We start from the raw sequence: 23126 nt of genomic DNA, 5'->3' as shown, positions 1-23126 counted from the left end.
CATGTATCCGACGTAAAATACCCCTAAGCGCGATTTTTTTTTATCATCAACTAAGACAATAATTACGAAGAAAAATTAAACAAGAAAAATCTGAAACACATTCTTAAAAATGATAAAAACGCCGCCGCCCGCGCCCCTCACCATTGTTACAAGGCTCGGACCGCGCTCGCAACAGAGCTGTTTCTAAAAAACTACGAATTGCATCATAATATTGAATAAAAATTGCATTTTAAATTTATTGAAATCTCATAAATACCAATTTCTTTATCATGAACGTGTTCTAGTCATTGGATACATGAACTGGGCTGCTTTTGTAAGACGACTAAAAAATCACGGTGTATAAGATCCGCTGTTAAACGACACCATCAAGTTTGGCTTCACTTGATTTGTCTTGACGAGTAGACTGATCCCATATTAAATATCTTTGTATTGGTAGCTCTTTTTATTCACGGTACCTATATCTCCATGAGTAGAAACAGGATTGTTTTAAAGGCGGAGGTAAAGCAGGACGCCGGTCTAACATGCAAAGGCCTTGCTGAGAACGTTAATCTAAAATTTAAATTTATAACTCCTTAATTAGATTAGGAATTGTTTACCTTGCTAGTATCCTATCATATTATTTTAAACATCATTTCTATTATTATAGTAATAAGCAGCCAATATGCGTACATAGTTTAATTAAGTCAAGCTTACTGCAGCATTACAAATAACTTTTTTCTAACGACGGAACCTCCTTTCAAAATTAATCAATCAAGTCCACCTGTCGATATTACAGGATGAATGCTTTTATATTTTACTTTCGACGACAGTCGATCGACTTCTATAGGTTATAGGTACGGCCAGTAACAGGGCTTAATGCCTCCTACAATAGGGAAAAATCGAGCGTCGATTTTCAAAAGTTAAAAATCGATTTACCGAATCGATTAAATACTACATATCGATTTAAAAAATCGATTCTTTGATTAATCCATTTCAGATTGCCATCCCTATAGGTAATATTCCTCAGTTGCTCAAGTCTGATTTACACTACACCAGATTTAATTTCATAGTACTTATATGCTGTGGTATTTAAGCAATAAAGAGAAAGAATTGTAATCACGGTCATTTCTGAAGGAAAGTAAAGTAAGCAGTGGTTTTATTTGTAAATTGAGAATGGGAATATAAGACGAAGGCGGAGGCTTTTTAATAAAACACGCTTTATTTTAGTAGTTATTGAGATTTGTTTTATTCATTTATATTTCATTTTTATGAATGTGTGAAGACAGAATGTTAACATCGAGCCTACGTCCAAGGAAACCTCTTGTGGGAGGGAGATGGCGCTCTACACTTTGTAGTGCCATCCCACTTGCACAAGAACAGTCTTACTTTAATATATGCTTTTAGGCTCTTAGAACTTAAACTAGATAAGTATGTACACATATCAAATTAAAAAGAACTCCTTTTTATAACAACAGTAGGTTTGCGAACATCTTTTCGGCGGACTGATTTGTGAATTTAAACCAAGGCGTCACCCTAACGCATATAAAAAAATCATTCAAATCGGTCCAGCCGTTTAGAAGTTCAGTGACATACACACATACACGGGTAAATATTTTGGAAAACCATATTATAATGAACTTTCAAACAATCGTTTATGATGTTTACAAAACCATTTTTTTCATATTATAACTATTATAAATAAGCTAATTATAACAATTCACAGCCAATAAAAAAACAGACTATTTACAAAAATTCCAAAGCAAAGTTTACTATCTTAAAACTAATTTATATACAGTATAAACTTATTTTAACAGTCCATTTGTTCATAATGTACACTTTATAACACTTTAGTGGCAAAAAGTACCACGATTGGGATAAGGCGCGTCTGTGGTCTTAGATTTGGTTCTGAAGACCACACTGGCGACTCGTGTTGACTGTCCTCAGGTCACGAGGAGGGTGATAAATCTGAAATAAATAGGTTTTTTAGTAATTGGTTGTGGTTTAACTAAACCGAAATAAATATTTACATTTTACGACTGTAGGAAGGTACGAAAAGAGGTTTTAATATTCAAGTTTCTAATCAGTTGAAATATCTCAATTACATAATAAAAAATTGTTATGAGAAATTAAAAAAATATTGTTCTAAAATTGAATATGATCCTTTTTTCACTATCAATGAAAATGAGCTTTGCTTTTTTCGAAACTTTATGTTTCAAATTTAGAACAAGTTTCAAGTTTATTTCTTTTAATTAAGGAAGGAAGTTTAGTTTTATACACTTTGCATGTATGCCACAGATATTTAAATAAGGCAAACATTATATTGAAATAGGTATTACATTAATTTGCAATCGAAAGCGATTCATAATCATTCGCAATTGAGTTCTGGAATAGCATTTCGTGGCCCGCCATTAATAAACTTTTAACATCGCAATAATGAACGCGAAAATAATAAAGTAACACTTTATTTTATAGTAAAATTGTTGTAAATAATTAATTATTGGTTATTTTGTTTTAATTAATATTGATTGTTTGGAATAAGTTAATTTGACGATCTATTTACAAAACCGATTGAAAAACGTCAATGTCAGAGAAATAACGTCTTGAATTACGTATTTAAAAGCATAAGGGTATTAGAGAAAAGTTAGAAAGAGGGAGAAAAATAAAACAATCTAAAGTGGTAGGGATCTTTGGATGTTACAGGACTTCCTTAATAACATAAAATACAGTTACGCGTTTGCCCGCTTTTCTCAATAATATTTTATGGGTCAAAAATAATAGGGTACTTAAAATGCAAAGAGTAGTTTCCCCGGATCCAAGAATGTCTAAAAGGATCAGATGATTGGATCACTCTGGAATCGACACGTATTCTTACTTATTGCTGACCGTACTATGTACAGTCAGCAACAAAATTGGTAGAGCGTCAGTGGACAATATTTTACGGAATAAGATTTTCACCATATTAAAGCCGTTATCTTAAAGGAATAAAGCTGACTTTTGTTTGACATCATTACAACGTTCTACTACGCCCTTATTGCTAATACAATAAGCTTGATTTTCCCATGTCTCATTTTCGGTGTCCTGCTATGATACCAACTCTTAAATGTCAAGGATATACACTAGTCACTACGTAAGTAATTCGGACCTTTTTCAAGTGGACGCAGCTGGCAACACCGGTCGACAGCTATTAGTATGCTCTGAACAAGTACCTTCAATTATTTTTATTCGTCCTTTTTCACGGTATTTTTGAAGGAATGCTTTTACATATTTGCATCTATATAAATATGCAATTTTATTTTCTATTCGAAATTAAAAAGTTTTGTTTATAGCAGGGCTTTTTCAAAATGCTAAACAGAATAAACGATAGGAAACTCTGTGAGTTACTCTTTTTAACCGACATTAAAAAGGAGAACAATCTCAATTTAGCCAGTTTGCTCACGTTTATGCACTCACTATTTCAAGATTTCTGAACCAATTTATATGATAATTTAGCCTTTAGCCAGTACCTAGGTGATGTGATAAATATAATTTGTCATTTAGTTCCCTTTTCGCTTTAAAGGGCAATTTATTATCAAATTAGATTTCATCAATATAATATGCGAGTAGTATTTGTTTGCCTGCTCTATAAAACACCAAACAACATCAATAAAAAATACGTTTTTTTTTTGCTACGTTAAAACATGGGTGTAAATTATACGAGAGACTTCAGACATCATCACTTCTATCAGAAGGAATAAATATGGCTATTTGACATATTTTCTATACAAAAGATGTCAAAACGTCAAACATATTCGTCAGATAAAAAATATCTGGCGATTGAAAAATCGGCCCCTAATTATATAGAGTGCCTAGCACTTAGTTACCTAGATTCTGCATTTGATGTTGGCTTAGTACGACCACGATGCGATCCTCCTCCGGAAAGTGATGGTCTTCTAGTCCGATCCCTTCTGATTCTGCATCTGTAGGCAAAGAGAAAATTATTAGATCTAGAAAATCTAAAAATCTTTAAATGTCACTCTATTAAAATTTTATCATAATCGGTCAAGCCGTTTTTATAGTTGTAAATAGCATTGTCATCGGGTTTGAAGCTACCCTGAAAATTTCAACCTGCTAGCTTATCAGGAAATGCCTCAAAATTGAGTTGCAAACATCCAACCGGAACGACAAACTAACAAGAAAAGTGAGTGTATAAAACATATGTAAGTAGTTGTAATGCGAAAGTACGTGTGTTTATACATGTGAGTTTATTAGATCTTCACGCTTAAACAGCTGTATCGATATCGATGAAAATTTATATGAACTGAGTTGTGTGAATTTCTAGCTTCTGACTAACGACCCATAATGACTGTCAAAGATGTGCGAATAACAGCCGGCCCACAATTCAACGTGTTTTCCGAAACACGGAGGATCTCGTTAAGACAGGGATGGTCACCCATCCATGCACCGAAGTTAGCCATGAGCTTTTCTTAGCTTAACCACCTTAAACCTTATTATTATGATTGATATTTCCCTAACGAATAAAGATAAGAAATAAAAAAAAAGCAAAATAAAAAAACTTTATCTTCTCATCATCTGAAAAGATCACGACGATCAAGTCACACTGTGTCTGTACTGGTTAGGGAAATCCTGTGTCACAAACCAACATTAAATAACTGATCTCCAGTATAAAAATAAAAGATCCATTTCATTAGAATAAAAGATGTCTGCTCTACATTACTAACCTCGCGAATGAACTTAAAAACTTTCATTACTACATTTTTTCCAAGTTTATTACGCACGCAAAAAGTGTAATCAAGAAGTTTATGAATAACTTTACGAGTTCGAAATAGTGAACTACCTGTATAAAATTGTCTGCAGTATAATATTATAGACTTGCTATTATTACCATAGGGAGAGAGAGGAACAAAAATATACAGAACGATTCTGCCATATCTATTCTGTATTTTTTTCAATTCAGTAATTCGAATTACAAAACACATGTTTTTTTAATTATATGTGGGTTTTTTTCTGTCACCACAAGTTTAGTGATGGCCAATGACAAAATGTGGACTTACACAAATTCAAGTACCTACCTACGCTGTTTAATTTAATTTTGGTCATAGCTACCATTAAAACGGTACAATCTTACTTTATTCACTAAAAATTGCATAAGCCCGCGAGCCAGACGAGGAAATTTAATATTCGTCATGTTTTCAAAATAAAAAAGACTTTTATTGGGGATCCGACGAAAATACAACAACCTCAAACAATAGCTACACTACATAGGTAAAAAGTAACCATCCTATGAACTTAAGTATGAACATACGAACAAACATAAAGCATGCACTGAGACGGATATAACACACACACACACACACAAAACTACGTCTAGACGGGCCCATATCGACAATGGATTCTTACTTTTTAATACGCGAGACTTGGCTTAAGTTTTATCTTATTATGCCACAAATCATTTGTGAATGCAGCAATATCTTCGAAAATTATGAGACTTTTAAAATTGTTAAGTTTCAAAGGGAAGTAGATTTTAAATTGAATATTATATATTAAATTAAGCTGGAGAAGTTCTTTATAGAAATTAGGAGAAATGCTATCTCCTAAAAATGCGTTTTTGACCAGAGAAGTTGGACGAGAATCGGACTACTTTTATGGTGTACAATATTGTGGAACATTATTTCGATCTCGCAGGGTTCAGCAAGCGTTTGCAAGGAAAGCATAAAAAAATAGTCAACACATTTGTAACCCCTACAATTATTCTCTCTTACATATTTTGCATTTACTATAATAAAAAGACATTTAAATCACTCTAACTATAAACACTATCGAATTTGAATCTGTGTCTGCGTTGTTTTGAAAATTTAAGCATTATATAATGATAGAGGGTGTGACTTCGTTTTATAATATTTAGTTATTAATCCGTTAACAAACTATTCCGAAACTTTGCCTGAATGATTTATTCAATACAATTGTTAAAATTCCTATAAAAATAAAGTATTCCACTGAATATAAAATTAATGATCAGAATTATTATCCGTTTCCATAAACGTGACATTTTAATGTGTGTTGAAATGAACTGTATGAAATATTTCCCATGAATTCACAATCCATCCACACAGCCTAATTAAATAGTTACGAGAAATTGTTATAAAGAGGTTAAATAATAACAGTATTAAAGTCATGAATAATGCCATAAAATATTTTACAAAAACAGTCAAATGAGGACTCAGGGTCTTCGCACATTAGGTACACCGAATTACCGTCGATTCCACTCCTCCTGAATTAACGGCAGTAGGATGTAATTGTTCATATTGTGTTGTTTACATTAATTTCTTAACCGTTTCACCGGTCCGTTTAATTAGTCCATTTGATTTGATAAATATTTGTAGCAACCAGTTTTGACAACATATGGAATTTGTCTTGCATGGATCACTCATACCGTTCCATATAACAATACCTTCAAGAAAGAAATGTGTGTCGGACTTAAGACGATGAGAGATATAGAATAGAGCTAAAGAAAATCCAATATTTAGAAGAAAATGATTACTCATTAAATTTATCACCGTAGGGGCCGTTGCTTAACCTCGATTTTCATTTGAATAACATAGAAATACACTATCTTTTACATCTGTTTAGCTATCACGGTTCTTAAGATACAACCTAGTGACAGACAGAAGGAACCAAGCAGGAGCGGTATCTTAGTAAAATGGTTCACTTTTGCCCCTGAGGGTACGGGACCCGTACAATATATCCGAATAAAACGTAGTATAAAGGAGACTATGTGTGAATCGCCTGTAAGTTGAAAGTATTCGCTGCCTTAGTTCACTCGTTGTTCATTTAACTTTCATTTCAATACAACTGTGAGTTGAGTGGGTTTAGTTGTTGGTGTAGTGTGCGAAGACCTTTACTTACAAAAGTGGTGTGGTGTGGTGACATCATCTAGAGTGGTTATAACCGACGCTGTTGTTGTCGATGTAGTTGCTAGAGCTGTAACAAATATTATTGGATTATCTATTTGAAGTGACCTTTTACTCACTTATAATCGCCTGACTAGTTTCGGACCCGAATGGAGTTCTTAATTATGACCTGAACAGGAAATGTTGTGGAATGCGGGCCTAAACTAACTCTTTAAGTAACATTTTTGCAGTTGAGGAAGTGAGAAGCCGTTCTATGTCGTGTATTGCGCTGTCATGCTTTATCTGCTATAAGTCTTAATATAAAGGACTTTAAAACAAGGCAATAGACTCTTTTTTTGATTAGCATTCAGTTATGTTTTTTTTTACTGGTTTCTAGTTGTAACACACAAAGTCATTGCTGCGACTTGGATTAAACCTTCTTGCGAAAGAATGGGGTCAGTAAGCTAATGTGCAATGAGAATAATATTCGGAAAAACTGGCACTAATAAACTAAAAGTAGGTTAACTAGATATTAACTACCATTTGTTCCTTTTACAACATACTGAACTTTATCTCTTACCGATTTTAATGGTTCTCTTACAGATGAAATAGATTTTTTTTTATTGTGACTTTGAAATTGCAACCAGTTTTACCCGACCACGTCAGAATTATCCAAATGAGCTTTTTTTCTGTAGAATTTAAATAGAACAATACTCCTTGCATAATAATTTAAAACAGGGTTCATGAAAATATTATTATAGCAGTCATAATAACAGTTAGCGCTACGCCTAAAAATATGCCTTGACCAAGTTACATAATTTGAGTCTAGTTTTTATATTAAACAAAGTTTTAAATTTTATTTGTCTGTGAAGTTGTCATATAACATAGAGTATTGACAACAGAAGCTATAAAATATGTAACTTTACTAACTGTACATCGAGAACTATCGAAAACTTGCTTTTCTTTTTTGTTTGTTTCGTGAAGAGTGCTAAAAAACGCCAGGATTTTAACGAAACTTTTGGCAAGACTTAATTGGCACAAAGCCAGAACCAATCGGGTCACATATGCACTTATACTATATTTTTATAGACCTTAAATATTTACAGACACTTTTAAATGTGGATAAAATTTATCAAGCGTGCATATTTCTTGATTGAAAACCATTTTTAAATTTAAACAATTATATATTTTTATGGTAACTATCGTGAGAATGATTCATGACTAAAAGATGCAACGGCTTACTCACAACTCGCGACCCACCCGCGTCAGCTCATGATGAAGGACTCCGGTTGGGTCCGAAACAAGTCGGGCACGCACGATATATACGCGTGAGTAAACCGTTGCATCATTTAATAACTATACATATACTTACACTTTTTATAAAGAAGTATTTAACGTAATTGTGTATTATTAAAAATAGACACGTTTACTAAATAATATGATAACCGAAAATATATATTTTTTTTAATTTACACAACCCATTACTTCATTTCAAATGGCCCATAACGTTAAGGTGCAATTAATGTTAGGTACTTAATAGACATAAGTCTCGTAAACTAAATAAAAATATGGAAAGTGGACTATAGTCAAAGTACTTACTGTAAATGGTGATGCCTCCCCTGACCGATCCCATAGAGTTCTCGGCGTAGCAGTAGTATGAGCCGATGTCGTCTCGCGACACACTCTTTACTTTAAGGACCGCGGTGTGCTTGTACCCTTGTGAAGTTATGCTCATCTGGTACTTTGAACCTATGTAAGACGTAAATATAATTAATGTTATGTGTGTGGTTAAGCTTAATTAGATCTCTTAGTTCAATCTAGACTAGCATTGTGTATGCTTTTGTATTGTCCAATCCAAATAAATACATACATAATCCAGGTAATGAATTTGGTTCTATTCATTAATTATGAGCCCAATACAAACTATATTATAACATATGACGATGGGATTGGATTGTTTAAACCCAATAGTTGTAGCGTTATAATAAGCATATGCTTAAAAAAATGTTGTAAGACGATAAAACTAATTATGATCAAAAAGAAATTTCCTAAAAAGTAACACTTTTTTGACTGTCAAGCGGGATTGGCAGAAGAGGTGACTGCGGCCCCGATATACAAAGAGCAAAAGAAGGAACCGGGCTGGATTAAAGCTAGTCAAACTCTGACACTGCCTTAATCGTAACCCAAAGTGCGTCGTGACTCGTGATTTTAATCCGGAAGGATAAGATTATTACTGTAACAACGGTCTGTTACTTTACCCAAATCTGCTAGCATTGCAGCAAAATGGAGCAACAATCTCAACAGCAGAATAGTATACGATACGGAAATAGTGACTTACCGTTGTATAGTTTAGTCAAGTCTATATGAGTCCAGTACACAGTTGGTGTGGGGTAGGCTTCGATCTTACATTCTAGAAGCATCGTCTCTCCAACATAGACACCTAACATCTTTTGTGAAACACGAGCCGTTGGTTTACCTGTTAAAATATTTAAAGAAAGTATTGCATTAAATGATGCAACTGTTTACTCACGCGAATTTTTGATAGACCATTTGTGCTAAGAAATTAACATTTGTTCTAAAATAAAAAAAAAATCTAGGTAACCTTCCTCTATAAGAATCTCATAAGTGCAATTCGGAGTAGCGACCCTGGGTTTCGTTAAGCTAAAGAGAATGCAAATCGTGGTAACACATGAAGTGGGCAGGTATATGTGAATCAAATGTATGACAGTAACAATGTTGCTTAACAACGATTTTAATTTTATTGTTGTAGCGGCAACAGAAATATCTACATTATGCATGAAAGTTTCAACTGTTTAATTATCACGGTTCATGAAATGCAGTCTGGTGACGGATGAACGATAACACGATTACTGGTTAATTTACTGGTAAGATACCTAACGATAAGACGGATAAACAAACATTTCAGTTAATTTCAACGCTTTGGCTTCACGGAACCTTGAAAATTTATATCACCTTTAAATTTTACTAGAGAGAAGAATAATCGGAAACGTCTTACCGAAAATTATTCGTACACCCTACATAGAATCGGCACTTAAAATATGATCGGAGTCTGATTAATCACGTATTGTAATTATTGCAGACAATATATTCGGTTTGGATCCGTGAGAATATTCACACATGTTATCTTCAAAATCAATTATTCAATCAAATGTCAATTTGATATTTGATTAAAGCAAATAATATTACCATTTCCCTGTCCCTTGAGTCATATCATAAAACAGACGAATTTTATATCTCAATATATCTTATTGTTGAACTTTTAGGGTTCCACACCGAAAGGGTAACAACGGAATCCTACTACTGAAGCGCGGCTCCCTGTGCTTCCGTTCGTCATCAGGCTGTATCTCATGAACCGTTATAACTAACCCAACTACCCTATTTTGAAGCCTTACTGACAAACAAATTCGATTTTATAGTCAAATACCTACTATATTGCTATCTTAAGGAACGTTTGTTTCTATCAAATATTCGGTATTCAAAATAAGCATCGAATTCCATTTTAGTTACAGAAGTTACAAAAGCATACAACGAAATACCCTCTTTTGTTACTGGATTTCTATTTTACAAAATTATTAAAACTTAAATCCCTAATTAGCTAGATACAGTAGGTACCAATCATTCAAGTATACGTCTGCGAATATTCTAGAGAAATCGTAAGATCAATCTTTGATTGGCAAACCATTCAGATGAGTTAAATTTAATTGCCCTCAGCAATCTACAGTTTTCAAAGGAGTTTCAAAGGGCAGGGAATGCATGTAATTAAATTTGAGTAAAGTTTCGAACCTTCTCAATAGTAAACACGTTTACTAATCAAAGTTAGAATATTAAACACTCTGGCTGTTGGATTTTGGACTATATGTTGATTTGTTAAAGTGTCAATTTACATATTTTGTTGGGAAACCTTGATTTGTTTTTAGTATTTTCTGGTGGGTGTTATTTTTATTAAAGACTATTTTTTTATTGAGCTATAGATTAGACTGTTTCAAATTATTTCTATATGCAATTTATTTTCATGAAAAACTGCGATCTACGAAATATGTCGTAATAAGTAAAAAATAGATAATAATATGGCGTTGAAAACATCTTAGGTGTTGGTGTTGAATACATGTTGATCAATAAACAACATTGGATAATTTTTTTGATTAGGAAGCAAGATATGGCTGTTTCGCGTGAAATTCAAAAGAACATTGTAGAGGCTTCTTTTGATTAAGGAACGTGCGAGCATGCTTCATTAACGATCATGTTACTGGCTGTTTACATCTTATATAAACGATAACGTCCTAAATTAAAAAAAAAACAGTTCGCCATGCTAACATCTGACCGTCTTTTATTTTTCGTCGTAAAGAAGTTGATTTACAAAATTATTTATTGATTTTAACCATTGATTATTTAAAGAAAGATATTTTAAATGATAATTAATAATACATCTCCAACTTGAACACCGGACGGGACACGTATCAACTACATATTTCATTCGAAACTAGATTCGCAGCTAGAAAGGGAAGCTCATTCGATATTCAGGGGTGTGAACGATTGCATCTACGTGTGGGTCATATAGCCTGGATACTTACACAGGACATGGAGTAGGATCCGTTTGCTGACCGATGGCGGCACTCCGTTTGTTGCTATGCAGAGGAGGGCGCCATTCATATCTCGGGACACAGCTGTCATGTTCAACCACGCCCCGCTCCATTTGCTAACTAAGATCATAAATGAAACGTGCATCACTAATATCACTGTCTGCCATTTTTAACATTGACAAGAGTAGAAGAAATATTTATATATTGCTTCGCTTTTTAGGCATTGATTGAATTCCAGATCTTATATTTTGATGATTACGTTTGGTACCAAGTGAATAAAAAAATGGGAGATATGTAGTTTCAAATTCAAAGCTCAAATTAATGTCAAAAAAATATCTCTTATTACATAAAATCATTAAGGGGCGATTTTTCAATCGCCAGATAACTTTTATTCGATGAATATATTTGACGTTTTGACAGCTTTTGTATAGAAAATATGTCAAACGGCCATATTTATTCCTCAGATAAAAGTTATCTGACGATTGAAAAATCGGGCCTAAATGATATAGATTTTTTTTTCTTTAAAATGATTTTAAAAGGAGGCTTTATTCTTAGCTTTAATGGGGATAATGATCTTTATCTAAAACCGTGTTTCTTGACTGACTGACTTGACTACATAAAAACTAGGCTAACTCTTAAGAATAAAGCTTTAGAATGGCGATCGATAGAACCTGACTTATTCTAGTTATTTGAAGAAGTATCCCTAGCTCAAATGAGTTTACACTCGAAAAATTATTCTTCCTCGAAAAGTTTTCGACGTTTGTCACAAGATTGGTATCTATAATCTGAAACCAGCCTGATTTAATTGTGGCATGACGTCATTACTCCAACATGTTCCATTAGATTCTTAGTTTGAAACCTCTTTTGACTTACCTGTCTCCCGACCGACTCTGAAAGCAGCGTAGTCCTCTCTCCTCCACAGGATAGTTGGTTCCGGAGTACCGGAGGCTGCGCAGTGGAGGGTCACGTTGTCTCCCTCCCATATGATGACCTCACTGCTGCTGTCCGCGTCCAGAATATCAGGGGGAACTGGACAGGGAAAAATGGGGATATTGACTGTGAATAAATAAGTGTATTTTATACTTTATGAGAACAACATAAATTGATAAAGATTAATGCCTTTAAGTTTCAGAAGTAGAGGTCGGCGGAGAAGAGAGGATGAAGGACAAGAAGTTAGTGTAAAAAATGTAATTAGTGTTAGTGATGTATACTAATATTGAAGAGATTGATATTATGTTTGCTTGAACGCGCTAAACTCATAAGCATGTGTGCACTCTTAAACTAGTAATCCAATTCTAAAATACCCATCTCAATCTCCACAACTACACGTGCTACAGTTGGTAAATAATACAACAATGGATACCACAGCAAAATGCATCCACCGAAAAGCACAAAATCCAAAAAAACATTAATCGGTATAAATTAAAACTAATCAGCAACATTCATCATTCATAATTAAAACAGACTGTTTCAATGAATACCACTAAACAGAATCCCGCTCGTAATTTATGCAGTCCAAATAATTATTTCAACGAAAGCCGGGGTGGTTATGAAAGAGCACAAATAATATCTGGTGCATTGTCAATTCTTTTGTTGCCGAGATAATGGCGGATTATAGAGCTAACTTCGTGTGCAGTAATTAATGGAGCTTAAGATAATAAAGTTCACGCCAACCGCTAAGTATAATTTAGTTTGAGGTGAATACTTTGGCGATATCACTTAGTCTTAACGGTTTAGTTTTCTTTATTACTGAGATTCTGAGAATCAGCAAGTTTTGAAGGAGGAAAAAGAGAGGGTATTAAAGCGCTAAAAGGGAGTTTTAAGTGTGAATATGATATTTTAAGGATCATTGCAATGGTAAATATTATGTTGAATAATTGATAACTGGTTAAATGTTGGTATTTGGTTTTCATCTCTACACGACGTGTCTTTTAAATCTGGGCACGCTGATTGGGAATCGTATTGAGTAAAATGTTAGTAAAAATACTTTTTCAAACATTTATTTTATTCATATCCGAAATGGGCTTCAGAGATCCTACCTTCCTAGGGGTCCTGTATGAAGGATTGCATCGCATTGCCATACACCGAAATAAAAGCGCGGATGACGTAGCGTTGCGGTTCAGATTTTGACAGTAAGAGTTTGACACTAACCGTTCCCTCCCCCGAGCCAGCCTATCAGAAAAGGGGGTCCTAATAGTCGTCTCCTCTTATGTTTTTAGAAGAGATACGAAACTTTACATCATGCAATCCACTGACTCGCTTCTTCAATGTATTACTGTTTCAAGTGTATTATTCTACACTTTAAACAGGATACCTTGCATAGTGTGACCCTTCAAATTACGACTTTACTTATCTGGTACACACAGATCACAATTCATATAATCACGAAAGGCTATTTAATAGCACTGTTTGAACGTTAAATTAAATGCATACTCATATCCCCTTCACAAGGGCCACGAATGTTTTGTACCAAAAATGCAATAACATAATATAATACAATAAATGTCTATTAAATTTAATCAAAAGCGGCCCAGCCGTTTTATAGTTGTAAATTGCATTGTCATCGGGTTTGAAGCTACCCTGAAAATTTCAGCCTGCTCGCTTATCGGGAAGTGCCTCAAAATTGAGTAGTAAAAATCCAAGCGGAACGACAAACAAACAAACAAGAGAGAGAGAGTGTATAAAAACGTGGGAAAATAATAATCAGTAAACCTTACCTGCAACATGTAAATGTTGTGTCTGCGTGATCATGGGTTCAGTGTTAATCTGACACATGTATCTCCCGCCGTCTGACGGTCTGACGTCCCTCAGCGTCAGAGACCAGGTCTGGTCTACTCTGGACACAGCCACGCGGTAGTTCTTCGTGATGACGTGCTGGCCGATTGTCAGAATGGTCTGGGTGTCCACTCGGAGCCATGCTACCTGGTTAACGAGAACAGTTAAATGAAACTTTGTTACGATGGTGTTAAGTGTGTTATTTAAATGACAAAATGTTCAGAAATCGCCAACCCGCAGATAAGCCATTTCTTTTAGCATAGTTATTAAGATTAACGGAATAAAAAGTTGGCAATAATGTAGAATAGAGGGAGAAATAAAACTGTGTTTTTGCTATAGACACCCGTGACGACCAGTACCTACCTACCAGTACCTACACAGAAATCGATACTTAATTTACTTTGGAAGAGACACTATTGTACAGCTGCCAAAAGAAAAGCTTGTCCAATAAACCATATTCCTAGAATAAAATTGCTGTTATAAAAGTGTAAAAACTCGTGTATCAAAAAAAATATATTCTGTTGCATCTGACGTCACAGACTTCATCAACTCTTGACGTATTTTTAAAAAACTTGGACATGTTTACAAGCTTTTATCAAGTTTCACCTGTCCCGTTGTCGATCTGTCTGTCGGTCTGTTCAATGTCAGTCTTGAAGGTTAAATTTGATTCCTTTCCCATAGATAGAGCTGATCTGATGCGGGAGGTGAATGTACTAACGAGTATATAATCGCTTCTACACATCAAACAAAGGCAAATCATTTGCGGCTTTCTACTAAGATACTCCTGTAATGACAAGATTATTACGAAAATACTTGAAGTTTTCAAGAATTATTTGATACAACAGATTTTTTTACCGGGGTGTGTTTTTTGTAATTCATAATGTAGATACCAAATATTATTTAAGAAAAATGACTCCCGCAGTAAGGCATCCCTCTACCGCGGGGGCTACAGAAACATTCAAGTCACATGCACGAAGGCTTTACCAATCGGCTATCCGTTCAGTCATCATATATTTACCGTTAAGATGCGTTTCTGCATAAAACTAGCTGATGTAAAAGTTAGATCAACGTCCAAAAATATTTAGAAGCAACGTAGAGTATACTTTTCATGATATTACTATGATTTTTTCATTAAAAAAGAAACGGCTCCCGCACTAAGGATTTCAATCCTGGTACAGCTGGGGGTTTCACAAACATTCAAGTGCTATGCATAAAGATACCCAAAATCAGGACAACCATAATTCCTGGACCACACAAACGCTTGCCCTACACGAGGATCAAACTGCGACACGTCGCGCACTTTGGCTTTGGCGTGATAACATTAACCACTCGGCTATCCGTGAATCACGTTTTTGGCTAGTAAACGAATATTTCTTACTAGCTGTTGCCCGCGACTTCGTCCACATGGTTTGAATTTTCCCCGTCTTTTCAACATTTTCCATTATATCTTCGCTCCTATTAGTCGCAGCGTGATGTTTTATAGAATATAACCTTCCTTGATAAATGGTCTATAAAATAATAATTTTTCAAATCGAAAAAATTGTTCTTGAGATTAGCGCGTTCAAACAAACTCTTCAGCTTTATATAGTAGTATAGTGTATATATTTGAAACATAACTCAACTATCGCTATAAAATACCGAGCTAACGTGATTTTTATACCACAGCTATGCTATCATCGAATGCTATCAGCTGACTAACGACTTGTTTACAGAGAGAACTTACTTTTAAGTACTTGCCCGCATCGGATCCGTGTTTAAGTAACGGAAAGAACCCACTAAGAATAAATCCCGTGTTATCACAGCTGCATTTGGTTTAAATTCTCAAAAATGTAAGTAAAGGTTTAATTAAAAGGTAAGTAAAGGTGCCTGACTAACCTAAATTACAGGAAAAATAAAGAAATGCTCTTTAAAAAATATTTTGAAAATTAAACCCCGCAAGTTGAGGGTCTTCCATCAAGTCTTCAATTATTATAATGCCCCATCACATTTAAGATAAAAGTTCTTAACAAGGAATCTGCATGTTGGAAATGACCAGAGTGTAGGCCCGAAGACCGAGTCCTATATCATGAAATTATCTCTTGAATGAAAAATTACTTTGCCTTTTTGGCAAAAAAAAGAAGAAATAAAGCGATCATATGAATTTTGCACGTGTTTTAAGATGAACAAACTAAAGCAAACGAGGCCAAACTTAAACACCTAATAAAAATATAAACCTGTATATCTTCATAACATCCCAAAGGCTTTAAAAAAGCGTAAAACGTATCGCTTGGGGCGTAAATTAAAACTTGAATACCACGTACGACCGAGCCCGGATCATTTACTCGTTCTAATTAATTAATGTATTCATTAGGCACTAAAATTGAATGAAAACCACATTTCCCGGAGAGTCAATTTTGTGTTAGCTTCTTTGATCTTTTTTTCAGTAACTTAATTCACTTTTACTTGGTCTTTTGATTTTTTATTTATATCAAAATGATGCGTATAATATAAAAATAATGCAAAAGCTTAAACGATACCACAGTTTCTTTCGACTCGACCTTTGCCGACCCCGGTTGGGTCCGAAACTAATCGGCGAAATCGATAAATATCGGTGATTAAACCGTTGTATCATTTTAGTATAAATCATTTCACAAAAGTAACTAAAAATAAAAATATTCATTTCCCAAAAATATGTCATTAAGAAAAGTATAAAATATTTCATTCAGAATCTCAATTGAACATTTAATTCATTGCTTGGGTAGTTGTGTATAATATACAAATTATTGTCTCAGTAGAAAATAAGTTGGGCTATTTACTTCTGCGATATTAATTTGTATTTAAAGAAAAGACATTCAATCAATTGTAAGCTTTTTCCGTTTTTTCGAAAAGTTAAATAAGGGTTTGCTTAGAAAATTCTAAGAAGTAGCCCGGGCAGGTTTCATTTGATATGTGACAAAAGATCCATTCATTTTCTATGTAAAATGAAATAGAATTTAGTTAATCTGTTTTCTTAACAATTTAAGTCCTTTAATTAAAAATCGTTACAAGGATTGGGATCTTGGCAATTAATTTAATCAGAAGAATGGGTTAAGAATGACTCAAATATATCTGATCATTACATAAACATAAGAAACCAACCATGACAAAGAAGTTTGTTAAAATTTCCGATTTCCAATTTTATCCTTTGATTAATTTAAAACTTACGCGTGCAATAGCTAAGGATCAAAATCAAGTGGTCGCCGTAGAAAGGCACTCGTTTCGAGAAAATTGCTTCCTTTGCGTTGAGTACCACAATGTTTTATGGCTGTATAGCCATTCACATTTTCTAGAGACCGAAAAGCATGACGTCATTGCCGCGTGTAATGTGAAAAGTGCGCCATTTCTCATATTTCAACTTTCGAATGTGTTCGAATCGGTTCGGTTATTACTGGCTTGTGAAATATAGTATTTACCTAGATTCGAAAAAAGCTGACGTTCCTTGTTTGAAATTGTTGGAAAATGTTTTAAATAACTAGGTATTTATTTATATCTTTTTGACAGTATTGGCAGTTATGTTTGAAGAGATTTTATTTCGAATTTATACAAACTACTAATTATTAGCTTCCATTAAATCAATGTATTTACAACCTGGCCCCTTAATATTTATGCAGACAAAAGAGTCACTAAATAATTGTTTTAAGCAATCCATTGCATGCATAATAGTTTGACAACCCACCCATCCATAATTAAAACTGTAAACAAATGACAACCTGTCAAAGTTCCTATCACGAATACCGAAAACAAACGGTTGCTTATTGAAAACGGTCACATAACGAGACCACAGGCCTATTACTCGGGTACAAACATTTGAAGTGTGGTCCGAGCGTATTTCATAAGCGGCTGGTGTGCTAAACTATAAGGTTTACCTCTTCACTTTATTACTCTGAAGGGACATTGGCATTACACGCAAATATTTACGAGTACCTTTTGTACACTAAGGTTGTGAATAAATGTTACCTTATAGGATGCACTGTCCCAGTACGATTAACGATGAAGGTCGTAAACAGTTAAAGTATTAAAAATCTAATTATCGCTGTCAGGGCCACATGTTAACTAACAATAATTAACATAAGAAAATATGCTCATAATCACTGTTCTAAAATCATTTGTCTAAAAAAAAAGAATGTTAAAAATATAGAATTCGAACAACACCATTCAATTTCATCTTCACTGGAAGAATGTTTTTTTTTTCAATTTGTTTATTCGATATTCAAAACATTCCGATCCATTGTGAAAAAAAAACTGTGACATGAAAACTAGATACACTGACTGTGAATATGAGCGTAGAGATATAAAATTTAGCTCGACTATTTGTCTACGAAAACTTGTTTTAAATAATACGAACGAAAATATGAGTAGGTATGTACAGTCCAGTTCATTCATTTGAAAAAAAAGTAAAATTCAAAATTGGTGAACTGGTGGCCAAGGCAAGACAAAAGAAGCGTCAGTCGTTCGGGAGCAAGATGGGTAGATGTAGTGATAGTAAAGGCCTCGGGTCGAGTCTGGATGAAGCTGGCACAGGACCGTAGAAATTGGCACGAGAAAGGGCTTGTCTTCCCACTGCTGGGCATAGAGGTTTCTATGCCCAGCAGTGGGAAAACAAGCTGATGGTGATGATCTCGATACCAATTTTTTTCAAAATTCTTTTATATTTTTCGTGTAAAACATGTAAACCCTCACATACATTGGCTTTTACCTATAATTAATATTAGTAGTACAAGTCATCTGGATCTAGTGTAGTTTTATGTCAAAACCCAATAAACATTTTAAAACAACAACTAAATATTATAATTACCACTGGAATAACTGGAAAATGTGTTTGTATAAAAAGAGCCCATACATTAATGGACTTGACTGTACCTATACTAGAACAACGTAATGATACAGTTTAAGATTTCAAATTATACGCTTGGACCATTAACAATATTTTATGTCCAAAATAAATTGAAATACGAACACTGAACCACAGGCTCATTTAGTAAGTCTCAAATTTTAGTATTATTTTACGAAATATGTCAGTCGGATCAGCTTAATCTGGTTATCTACAAACCAATTTCAAGACCTCTACTATGTTATCTCAAGGAAAAACAATACGGTATTTGACTAAAAAAAATTGTTCGACAGACTGGTTTACCAAAAATATTGAATTAGTATTTTTCAGTTTACGACATCATTAAAAAGTTAGGAAGATTAAAAGCAATTATATCATGAAATGTATAGGAGTAGGGGCTGGTAACATCATTTGCTAGTAAATAGTGTACTGGTAAGTGACGTCACACGAGGTTTCATTTCACTGAGACACCAACATTTTTGTTTATAAAATAAAAAAAATACTTCAACAATATTTTTATTAAATTTGTCTGACGAACTAAATAGTTTTTATTTGTGAAATACCCTATTAACGTTGTTAAAGTGAGACAGCACTGCACAATCCGCCATTTCGCTTGTTTCATAACAACAGACGTTTTCATGGTACAGGCACTGATATTAATGTGTTCCATTGGGTTTATTTATTTAAATTAAACCTAGAGCTAGGCGTTTTAATTAAAGTTACACTTCATTACGTATAACACTGGCCTAATTAGACTGTTTTAATAAGATACAAAATAACATTGCGTACGTATTATTTTAATAACAGTTTTAAACTGATTTATGATAGATACAATATTATATACTGGAATATATTAGATGATTTATGCATATATTCTTTACGGATTTTTTAGGGCTCAGCACTTAATTGCATAACGAGACCCGAATTCTAAAGCTCTGCCTCTCACTATATTTCGAACTGTGATAGTGTCATCGTTGATATTTTTGTTTTTTTGCAAACGATCTATTTCCGTGACAGATATAAAAACAATTATTAAAAAGTTTTAAACACAAAAAAAAACAAATTTGCCTTTACGTATACTATCCTATACGCACACTGTCCCGCTTTCTGGCAATTTCATAACAGACTTCATTTTAATATCCAGGGCTACCTCTTTAAGCAAGACGACCTCACTTGTAAAAGCCACAATCAGTAGAGCAGCATCTCTTTCTAACATTGTCCCTCAGGTTTTCTTCACCGATTTTCAAACTTACCTTATGCCCTTTTAAGTTTTCCACTTTGCACGTGAGTGTTGCATCTCTGCCAGTAACCACCGTGACGTTTGATTCTCTTCCAATGAAGGTTGGTTCATCTGTTAACAATATATTATAGAGAACATTAATCTGGACAGTTTAAAAATACACGAATGTAAATGGTTAGTTTACAACTTTACAATCATTCTCATGGAGCTGAAAATTGGTGAAGGTTGTAAATACCTAAGTACACATAGAAATCTAAATAACAAGGTAATAGAAGTGCCAACGCCGCGTGACCTTGTCGCCACACTGGTGTCTTGGACGACACCAGCGCGCGAACTTACGCTCAGTCGCTCGCGGAACGTCGTCACAGCAAGAACCACTAAAAATGGTGTTTTGCGGCGTTTCTCAGGCTGGAAATTCATCTGCATCGTGTAATAACATAAATAAATAGATAACATTTTATCGGTAAGTAAATTACTGCAGTAATATTGATGTTATTGCAAAATTAAATTTCAAAACATAACCTTCATTATAAACCATATTTATATCGCACCATCCTGCAACAATTGCATTCTTTACTAATCATTGCCTCTGCAGTAAGAGACTTACAGAAATGCACCGTTGTAAAAAGAGAAATGTATAACGAAAAATAATATTTATCAATGCGATCGTATTTGTAGTGGTACGGCCGCACAAAACTGTCGGAAATAGTGATGTGGTTAAGTGCGGACAAATTATCCAAAATGAACATTGTATACGAAAAGTAACAATTTTAATAGTCGTTCGTTTTTGTGAACATATTATTGAATATATTTTTATTTCAGAATCCCGCAGGATGCAAATAAATACAAAAGACAAGTGGATGACTACCACGGGTAAACGAAATTGGTACCCTACAACTTAGGCCGAATATACACTATGATTAGTTGCATGCTTGATAACTTGCCGCCCGCCGCCGCCCGCGCCCCTCTCCATTTTTACGGCTCGGACCGCGCTCGCAACTGAATGTTTCAAAAAGTACGCCATGCGCTATAGCATAGCATTGAATAAAAATTGCAATTTAAATTTATCCAAATCTCATAAATACCTATTTTTTTATTATGAACGTTTACTAGTCATTCGATACATGAACTGGGCTGCTTTTGTAAGACGACTAAAAAGTCACCGTATAAACCAAACCTACCTAGGTACCAAGTATTTCCTAATAATATTTTTTTTTGTCAACCGACAATTAGCGATTTTTTTTTTGTAAGTAGGTACATATTATTATGTAATCCATAGAAGAATACAACAAAAAACATTATCACTCATAATTTCGTCTTTCATTATATTTCGGATCCGTAGTCAATCCCTAGTGTAGTTTACGTAATCACTACGACTAATGCAAAAAAATGCAATGACTGTGTGAGTTAGTGAATCCATACAACGACAAAGTCAACCTTATTGCATTAGACGTACGGCCTAGTGTTGTTTGCTTGGTCTTCTCGATGTTAATGTTTGCGTGATTGCGTAGTTATTAGCTGTGAATGTGTTGAAGCCCCGCCCACCGGCGACATGCGTTTCGATAGATCGCCGCGGTGTATGCCATTTCTATTACCTTGTTATTTAGATTTCTATGTAAGTACACTATTATATGTACAAGAAAGAAGGGAAACGAGCTAAATGTCTAAAATATTAGTTTTTCTCATTTTTTTCTAGTAAACGTCAAATTACTTATTGTATAGCAAGAGTGATTTCGACGGAATTGTAGAAGTCAAGCGGTTATCTACAGATTATTCTTCGATTGGATACGAATCCATCACAAAAAAGAGAAAAATCTTTTTTACAAATTTTCAGGTCTATACGAATTTATACAAGTTGAAATGTCTATACTCATTGTACTGTTGTTGCCTTGCCAAATTAAGACACCGATACAGACATACCTCCACGGCACCAGTCTTAAAAATACCAAAACAAATAGCGATCACAAAAATTTAAGGCCACTTAGTTATTTTATAAATCACCCAAAAAGTATCTAATCCATTTCAAATTCGAATACTGCGAATCGTTCGAGCATTTCCGTACCATAGGCACAACTTATTCCTCCAAAAACAACCATAAAGTTATAATATAAAAACAAACCTTTTTATCCCAAACTTATTTAACTATTTAAACAGTAAACAGACAATATATTTGGCTATGAAACAGCGGGTCGCTACACAATGAAAAAGGTAACAGAACAAGTAATAACATTAATCTTTTTTATGTGCCCCACGGTTGGGCCTAATTGGTGGACCGTGGAGGTCACTCTCATACCCTAGTTTTGAAAACTGGAATAGTTAATCATGATGAATGGACTCTACAGTTCTAGTAAGTTTTGACGCATTTCGGTAGCATTAGGTCGAGGATAAAAGGATGCATTTTTAACTGTGATTGTAAGTAAAAAAAGGCTGTGGTAAAAATACAACTTTAACTTCGGGATCACTGTTGTGGGCTGTGCATGAAGATATTAATGATGTAATAAATTCTAATTACCCTACCACAAAGGCTCTGCTCACCTGTCTGTCCGTCTGTTTGTCGACATGCTGTATGAACCGTAGAACTGGAGACAGTTGACATTTTTTCTGATTAAAACTCTCTCTCTTTTTTTTATCCTATTTATACGGAATCCTCACTGTCCCAAAGACAACATAAAAATAGGCGATCAAAAATGCTCTGAACTCTTTTGTTATTAACAATATTCTTAATTCAAGATTTTCCCGGTATCAAGAGATCGAAAATTATAAAAACGTCGTTTGAAAATACGGCTACCCGCTAA

General features: G+C 34.3%; 1 protein-coding gene across 1 annotated transcript; it reads right to left on the bottom strand.

Moving 5' to 3' along the window:
- Positions 1–1595: 1595 nt before the first annotated feature.
- LOC113500802 (lachesin-like) lies at positions 1596–22927 on the bottom strand. The gene is made up of 10 exons (XM_026881701.1): positions 22844–22927; positions 20345–20473; positions 14185–14389; positions 12341–12496; positions 11459–11587; positions 9205–9342; positions 8466–8615; positions 6883–6957; positions 3840–3935; positions 1596–1944 (listed from the first exon to the last, which is right to left on the bottom strand). Exons 1-10 carry the CDS (start codon positions 22925–22927, stop codon positions 1925–1927), a joined length of 1182 nt encoding a protein of 393 aa, XP_026737502.1. The 3' UTR covers positions 1596–1924.
- Between the last annotated feature and the right edge of the window lie 199 nt (positions 22928–23126).

This window comes from Trichoplusia ni, chromosome 14 (assembly GCF_003590095.1).
Source record: "Trichoplusia ni isolate ovarian cell line Hi5 chromosome 14, tn1, whole genome shotgun sequence".
NCBI classification, from domain to species: Eukaryota; Metazoa; Arthropoda; class Insecta; order Lepidoptera; family Noctuidae; genus Trichoplusia; species Trichoplusia ni.
The sequence above is the reverse complement of the archived record's forward strand: the minus strand, read 5'-3'. Positions and strand labels throughout refer to the sequence as shown.

What these genes read in the sequence shown, in the direction of transcription:
- LOC113500802 (XM_026881701.1), bottom strand. Translation starts at nt 22,927, where the DNA reads ATGTCAACTGTCTCCAGTTCTACGGTTCATACAGCATGTCGACAAACA. An exon ending in GATCCTACTCCATGTCCTGT is followed by an intron (nt 9,343 to 11,458) that starts GTAAGTATCCAG and finishes ATATTTTAACAG; the next exon opens with GTAAACCAACGGCTCGTGTT. An exon ending in ACATCAAATGCAGAATCTAG is followed by an intron (nt 1,945 to 3,839) that starts GTAACTAAGTGC and finishes TATTTATTTCAG; the next exon opens with ATTTATCACCCTCCTCGTGA.